The sequence below is a fragment of the Bison bison genome, unplaced genomic scaffold (genome assembly GCF_000754665.1).
Source record: "Bison bison bison isolate TAMUID 2011002044 unplaced genomic scaffold, Bison_UMD1.0 scf7180017864451, whole genome shotgun sequence".
NCBI classification, from domain to species: Eukaryota; Metazoa; Chordata; class Mammalia; order Artiodactyla; family Bovidae; genus Bison; species Bison bison.
Window position 1 is genome coordinate 8,671,895 of NW_011495013.1, and position 8,461 is coordinate 8,680,355.

Below are 8,461 nucleotides of genomic sequence, written 5' to 3' on the forward strand. Positions count from 1 at the left end.
TTGTGCGGTAGTTTGAGCATTCTTTGGCATTGCCTTTCTTTTGGATTGGAATGAAAACTGACCTTTTCCAGTCCTGTCACCACTGCTGAGTTTTCCAAATTTGCTGGCATATTGAGTGCAGCACTTTCACAGCATCATCTTTCAGGATTTGGAATAGCTCAACTGGAATTCCATCACCTCCACTAGCTTTGTTCGTAGTGATGCTTTCTAAGGCCCACTTGACTTCACACTTCAGGATCTGGCTCTAGGTGAGTGATCACACCATCGTGATTATCTGGGTCGTGAAGATCTTTTTTGTACAGTTCTTCTGTGTATTCTTGCCACCTCTTCTTAATATCTTCTGCTTCTGTTAGGTCCATACCATTTCTGTCCTTCATTGAGCCCATCTTCGCATGAAATGTTCCCTGATATCTCTAATTTTCTTGCAGAGATCTCTAGTCTTTCCCATTCTATTGTTTTCCTCTATTTCTTTGCATTGATTGCTGAGGAAGGCTTCCTTATCTCTCCTTGCTATTCTTCGGAACTCTGCATTCAAATGGGTATATCTTTCCTTTTCTCCTTTGCTTTTCACTTCCTGTCTTTTCACAGCTATTTGTAAGGCCTCAGACAGCCATTTTGCTTTTTTGCATTTCTTTTTCTTGGGGATGGTCTTGATTCCTGTCTCCTGTACAATGTCACGAATCTCTATCCATAGTTCATCAGGCACTCTGTCTATCAGATCTAGTCCCTTAAATCTATTTCTCACTTCCACTGTATAGTCATAAGGGATTTGATTTAGGTCATACCTGAATGGTCTAGTGGTTTTCTCCACTTTCTTCTTATTTGGGAGGACTCAGCCTCAAACAAAACACAGTTAAGCTACATGGTTAAGAGAAACAGGCAAAGTGACAGTGTATCATATGCTCCCAGTGGTGTACAAAAAGGGAGGAAAATGCACACATATGCCTTTTTCTTCCTGTGCACAGACTGTCTCCAGGAGGATGGCAAAGAAAATGCTAACATTGGTCGCCTTCACTAAGGGGAACTCATAGGGGACAAGAGGGACTCTTTTTCACCTTTCAGATTTTTGGGTTTTGAATTTATAACCTTAAAAATACAATTTTAGTGGATTGAAAAATATGTAGCCTGTTTAAAAATAGAAATGAAATTAAAAATGAAAGTGATCACTGTCAAGGGTAATTTGAAGAAAGGTTTTCTTTCCCTTCTTTGTAGTAAGACAGATGCAACAATGTCATAGATTAAAATATCTAATTAGGACTCATTTTTTTGAGAAACAGTCATTGTAAGCTGGTAAACTTGGAGCTTCCCTGGTCGCTCAGCTGGTAAAGAATCTGCCTGCAATGTGGGAGATCTGGGTTCGATCCCTGGGTTGGGAAGATCCCCTGGAGAAGCGAAAGGCTACCCATTCCAGTATTCTGGCCTGGAGAATTCCATGGACTAAATGGTCCATGGAGTTGCAAAGAGTTGGACACTACTGAGTGACTTTCACTTTCACTTAAATTGTTAAACAGAAAAATTCCCCCTCCCTAATAATCAAATAGGGCTTCCCTGGTGGCTCAGAGGTTAAAAGCATCTGCCTGCAATGCAGGAGACCTGGGTTCGATCCCTGGGTCTGGAAGACCCCTGGAGAAGGAAATGGCAACCCACTCCAGTATTCTTGCCTGGAGAATCCCATGGATGGAGGAGCCTGGTGGGCTACAGTCCACGGGGTCGCAAAGAGTCAGACACGACTGAGCGACTTCACTTCACTAATAATCAAATAAATGAAAATCAAAATATGCTATAAATTTCATCATTAATTTGGTAAAACTTTTTAGAAAGAAATGCTTTTGGCAGCATTTCTGGAGGAAGTGGGAACTGCTGTAACCTCTCAGGAAAGCACGACAAGTACTGACGCTTTAAAATCCTTTTGCCTGCTGATGCTGTAGTTGTACTTCTAAGAATCTTTTTAAGAATTATTTTAAGGAAATAATCAGAGATGTAGTGAGAGATTAATTGACAAAGAAAGATGTTCCTCACAGTGTTGAAAGCTTTCTAAATGGCCATCAGTAGGAAAATGATTGTTTATTTTTTGTTGTATATTTATCCAGTGGAAGAGTATATATATATATATATATATAAACATGTTTTAGAAGAAAAATATTGATATGAAAAAAAGTTCCTGATATAATGTCCCACAAAAAGCAGATTATAATCCTTAATATGTGGCTTGATTTCATTTTTTTATGTAAAAATACTTCTGTATATATGCAGAAAATGACATAGGGGAAATATATAGGCGTATTAGCTGGGATCGTCTTATCTCAGTCCTAGGTGATCCTTAATTGCTTCTTTACAGTTCTGCATTCTTAAATTTCTGCAGTGAATAGGCTTTATATTTGTTTATTTCAAATTAAAAAAGTTGTTATTAAGATAATCATGTTAAAAAATTTAAGGCCTAACTATGGAATTAAAATCTGTGGGTTGTGGCGGGCCCTGCAGCCTGGTTCTCACATTCATCTGAGTGTTCTTTTTGAAGTGGGGAAGGACAGTCACATGGCAACCGTCCTGTGATGGTGTGGGTGGGGCTTACTGCTGGACGAGAGCCGTGGGGTGCTAAGAAGCGGGCTGGATCCTCTTCCTGGAATTCTTGCCCCAAGCAGTCAGAGGCTGCTGTAGACGTCCTTAAAGGGTGGGTCTCTATTATATGTAATGTTGACGGAAATGTCCTGTGTCTAGAAAATGTCATATTCTGTGCAAAGGCGTTATATTGATGGCTCCAAAATGGAGTGCTGTGCTGCCATCTCAAAGCCGATTTCATAGGAATATGGAGAAAGGTCATATTCCTTCAGATCTGGCTCAATGAATTAGCAAACATTTACTAAGTGCCTCCAACGGACCAGGCAGATCCACAGCCCCCCAGCACCTCAGAGGCTGATGTGTGCATGAATGAACTGCCTGCAGAACTATAAAGCAGTGAGTCCAGGAATGCAATCTCAGTCACAGCTTCTTTTAGGACTGTGAGATTGAGAAAGTCAGTTTATGTATTGTGGGTTGACAGGCAGCATTTAAATGGATGGAACCTGCTTTAGAAAATTTCTTAACAAAAATGTTTCAGAAACTACCCTGACTTTACCTGTTTTCTAATGTCCTAGATCTGGCTGGTTAAATTAAATTAACATATTCTTGGTATTTCAGATGATTTCATGTTTTTTTCAGTTTTTGCTATACGAACCTTAACACAACCTAAAAATGCCTTCTTCTCTTCTACTGCTCTTCTCAAAGACCTAGCACTGGACTGAGATTTTCTGGACCTACATTCCACCTCCAGCTGTGCAAGTAACTGGCTGCGTGACCTTAAGCAAAGCATATTAACCTTGCCAAGACCTTAGTTTCTCATCAGTCTAGAAATTGAACCAGCATGCCCTCTGAGGTCCCTTCTGGCTCTAAATAGCTATAAAGTGGTCATCCTATAAGCTTATTATTTTTTTCTTTTTTTTTTTTTAAGAAAATGGAAGAGGCTATTACTGCTTTCCTGTCTGATTGGGTTTCTTTCTCTGTCTCACAAACAGGAGCAACCTCGGCAGCAGGACTCCTTTACCTGCCCACGTGGGCAGCCGCTGTGTCTGGCTGTGTGCTTGCCCTCTTCACAGCATCCGTGTGGCCTCAAGTGCTTGGACACCTTATTAGCTCAGGCTCAAGCCCTGGAAAAGCCATGACCACTGCCATGATATTTTATATTTTAGAAGTATTTTTCTGTGCCTGGTGCACGGCTTTTAAATTTGTCCCAGGAGGTGTGTATGCTCGAGAAAGATCTGATGTGCTTTTGGGTGAGTACATTTGAAAGGTCTGGATTCAAGTCACTACTCAAACATTCCTTTCAGGACTGACTGGGATATGCACTTTACACGACTGATTAGAATAAATAGGATGATTTTGCCTTTCTTATTGAAACAGACTCTTTTGGTTAAAAAAAAAAAAACTAGAGGAATATCTAAATTACTATTTAAAAAGAAATTTCTTGGGACCATCCAAGCAGTTCAGTGGTTAAGACTCCCTACTTCCACTTCAGGGGGTGCAGATTCAATCCCTGGTTGGGACTTTTAAAAAATGTAAGTTAAAAAAAGAAAAAATTTCTTAGTTCATCGATGACATTCAGTAATATTTATTACTGCAAAGGCCCTGGAAGTAAATTTGTTGTTGTGTAGTTGCTGAGTCATGTCTCACTCCTTTGCAACCCCATGGACTGTAGTCCTCCGCCCATGGGATTCTCTAGGCAAGAGTACTGACGTGAATTGCCATTTCCTTCTCCAGGGGATCATCGGGGCCCAGCAATTGAGCCCAAGTCTCTTGCTTGGCAGATGACTTCTTTACCACTGAGCCACGTGGGAAGCCATTGGAAATAAATAGCTGTGAAAAAACCAAGTTTAAACCATAATAAGGTGTAAAAGAGGTCCATGAAACACTGTATTATATGATATGTAAGGAAAAAAATATGCACATGGTGCTCACATTGCTATTTTGATGGTAGGCTTGTAAATATGTATATAGGAAGTATGTTTTTTTGGTTCTCCTGAATTTTATATGGTTTTTATTTACCCTCCTTTTACCAATAAAATAGATTTTGCATATGTGAATCTTAGTGTAAATGATAAATGATAAGTGAAATGTAAATGATAAAATCATAGAGTATATATCTTCCATTTCAATGATTATGACCTTACATACCAAAATTAAAATTTCATAGGCTTAGCTCAGTTTAACATTTCAGAAACTGTCTTCTGGCTGTAATGAAATTACTGATATGTACCAAGCAGACACAGATCAAATATTGCCTGTCATTTTAGTTTTAAGTAAAACATGTCCAATGCCTCCAAGATAAAATCTTTGAAAAATTGAGGAGATAAAATATATTTTAATAAGGGATTCACTGGTGGCTTAGATGGTAAAGAATCTTCCCTCAATGTCAGAGACCTGGGTTCGATCCCTGGGTCAGGAAGATAAACCCTGGAAAAGGAAATGGCAACCAACTCCAGTATTCTTGCCTGGAGAATTCCATGGACAGAGGAGCCTGGTGGGCTACAGTCCATGGGCTGTCCAACAAAGAGTTGGACATGACTGAGCAACTAACACTCAGTTCTTTGTTCACACATTTTTCTACTTGTTTATTTATTCATTAAAAAATTAGGGAGGAGGGAGGAGGGTTCAGGATGGGGAACGCGGGTATACCTGTGGTGGATTCATTTCGATATTTGGCAAAACTAATACAATATTGTAAAGTTTGAAAATAAAATAAAATTAAAAAAAAAAATTATCACGCACCTACTGTGGTCCAGGCCTAGTGCTAGGTACCAGAGACTTAAGAGACAGAATCCTGCCCACCTGGAGCTTCTGTGTTGTGGGGGAAACACCACACCTCACATTAGACAAATACTTAGGGAGTTATGGCGGGGCGGATGCTACACAGGAGTCTGGGCTTCTACTTGTGCTCATCTGTCAGTCCCCCTTGTGCCCGTGGAATATATCCAACCACTCTGTGCATTTGCACATAAACTTTCTTCTCTGTGAGCTAGACATCTGCCAGGACAGGCCGGTTTGGAAGAGGTATATTTTAAAGCAACTTTTGAGGATTTGCTATTTCTGGTAGATATCAGAGCTGCAACCCAGGCAGAGACATACACTGCTGCATTTCCTCCGCGATAGTCTTGGCTTTGCGAACTTGTGTTTCTTCTGATTTCTTTCAGGTGTGTGTACTCTGTCCTGCTCTATCTTCCTGTCCAATGCCCTGCTTTTTTTCTTACTCCAGCTTGCTTGGGGGTCTGCCATGTGGAGCAATGGAACAAAAGTAAGAGCTGTTCTAAACATACGTTTGTTTCTTAGAATGTTATGAGCGACAGGCGTTTTGAGTTCCTTCTCACTACTTATGGAATTGCAGAAATAGTGCTTTATTACAGCTTCAAATAACTAAGAATTCTTTTTAGTAATAGTGACATTATGTTGATAAGGCCGCAGAAACTGAGGAACATCGGTAAAGTTCAGAGTAGCTTTGAATAACCATTGTAAAGAATCTATTGGATCAGAAACTAGTTATAAATGTATTGTCTAGGTTTCTCCTGCTGTTTCCTACTAATTGCACGTGACTTTTTTTTAGCCTTCCACCTAAGCATCTTTTACCAGACATTCCCCAATTTATATATTGTTCACTTACACCTCTGTTTCTAATTCTCATTATATACAATGTTACAAGTATGCAGACTTCATGTGTAAGCTACATAGAAATGCATCCCCGTTGAGCTCGTCTTTCTTGGCCCAGTGTGAGCTCCGGCGCGCATCCTCTGCTTGGACACACAATCCAGGCCATGAATGCTGCCATATTAAGAACCTCTTCTTGTTCTTAATACTCTTCATATTAAGTATCCTCTTCTTGTGCTCCTCAACTCGGTGCATATGGTCCCTTTGGTGGAGAAGACCAAGTCCCTGAGGCAGTCCAGAAGATGACTTTCTTTTTGTCCCACCCTTCCCTGGACAATCAATAGTCAGTGACCAACACTACGACCAACCTAATATTGGTATTTTCTAGGAAATACTCAAGAAATTGTAAGAAGCCCCTTATCAAGAAAGATTGGGGTCTTTTAATGTACAGCTTAATTTCTAGAACCCTTCCTGATTTCTTATGATTATTCTAATAATTAAAAGTAATATTGGAGTAATTGCTTAGGTACTGAGATAACTCAGTAACTGAATTTTCAGGATATATCCATTTAAATGGAATTTAGGCTTCTGGAATTTGCTACTGGAAATAGTTTTAGATCAAAATGTAATATATTCATCTTTCTTTTTTGACAGGGACTGTGATGGTAATTATTGGGCTGAATATGTTATTGGGTCAGAAGAAAAGAGTTGATTTTCATTTTCAAACAAAAAACAGTCCTAAAGTCCTTTTCAGAGAGAGTGAAAAATACGTGAAACTTTGTGAGTATAGTTTTGTTTTATTTTTAAAAGCATTTTATTATAAATATAAATTTTCAAACATGTGAGCTTAAAAAATATAATGAACCCGCAGGTACCCTTTAACCCAGTTCCAACAATTATTAACATTTTGCCCATGTTGTTCATACCTTTTTTTTTAATGAAATACTTTAAAAGAGATCTCTGATTATTGAATCATTTCAACCATAAATACTCTGTGTTAGTTTTGTTTCACTTCTAACGTAGATTTAACTAGGATTTCCAGAATATTTGTTGAAATAGAAACTATTTATTTTGTTTCTTGTTCTCCTTTTTTTGGAAATTAAATATGTTAGTATTTGGAATACTGATGAGAAGAAACAAATATCAAACTAGTTTACTATTCAGTCTGACTCATCTCAGAATATACTAGATTAAATAAAAATGTTTATTGAATGTATAACATTTGAAGATACTGTCTTAGCACACACCCATGCATACTCAGTCATGTCTCTTTGAGACCCCATGGACTGTAACCTGCTAGGTTCCTCTGTCCACAGGATTTCCCAGGCAAGAATACTGGAATGGGTGGCCATACCCTCCTTCAGGTATCTTCCCGGCCCAGGGGTTGAACTGGAGTCCCCTGCGTTTCTTGTGTCTTCTGCGTTGCAGGTAGATTCTTTATTGCCACCAGAGAAGCCCCAATATACTGTATTATTGTTGCCGTTTAGTCGCTAAGTCATGTTTGACTTTGTGATCCCATGGACTGCAGTGCTCCAGGCTTCCCTGTCCTTCACTGTCTCCCAGAGTTGGCTCAAACTCGTGTCCATTGAGTCGGTGATACTATCCAACCATCTTATCTGTGTCACCCCCTTCTCCTCCTGCTCTCAACTTTTCCCAGCATCAGGGTTTTTTTTCCCAATGAATCAGCTTTTCGTATCAGCTTCATTGGAGCTTCAGTTTCAGCATCTGTCCTTCCAGTGAATATTCAGGGTTGATTTCTTTTAGAATTGACTGGTTTGATCTCCTTGCACTCCAAGGGACTTTTAAAAGTCTTCTCTAGCACCATTAGTTTGAAAGCATCAATTCTTTGGCATTCAGTCTTGGAGTCTAAAAATTTTAATATAAGAAATATCTTGGGCTTGATTCTGCAGGGTGTTTTTGCAATGGTTCCTGCTCATGGAGAATTGTTTTCTTGTATATATTTATGATTTTATTTTATTTATTTATTTTATTTTCATGGTTCTTGGAATGTTTTTAGCAAAGCTTCTTTGATGTCTGAGGTTAAAGTATGGGTTATATATGCATGTCAAACATGAAAATTAACCCACGAAATAGACATTTCCCCTTTACATAAAATCCATGGCTAATAAATTCAATAATTTCATTAAAACTATTAAAAATACGCTTCAGTTCAGTTCAGTTAGTCGCTTAGTCATGTCCGACTCTTTGTGACCCCATGAATTGCAGCACGCCAGGCCTCCCTGTCCATCACCAACTCCCGGAGTTCACTCAAACTCACATCCATCGAGTC

General features: G+C 39.1%; 1 protein-coding gene across 3 annotated transcripts in view; it reads left to right on the forward strand.

Annotated features, from left to right (window-relative positions):
• CWH43 (cell wall biogenesis 43 C-terminal homolog (S. cerevisiae)) overlaps positions 1 to 8,461 on the forward strand; it is a 52,369-nt gene that overhangs the window by 15,817 nt on the left and 28,091 nt on the right. For all 3 annotated transcript variants that reach the window (XM_010858911.1, XM_010858913.1, XM_010858912.1), the window contains 2 exons: positions 3,552 to 3,809; positions 6,826 to 6,951. In XM_010858911.1, coding sequence (XP_010857213.1) covers positions 3,552 to 3,809; positions 6,826 to 6,951 — 384 coding nt within the window. The remainder of the gene's footprint in view (positions 1 to 3,551; positions 3,810 to 6,825; positions 6,952 to 8,461) is intronic.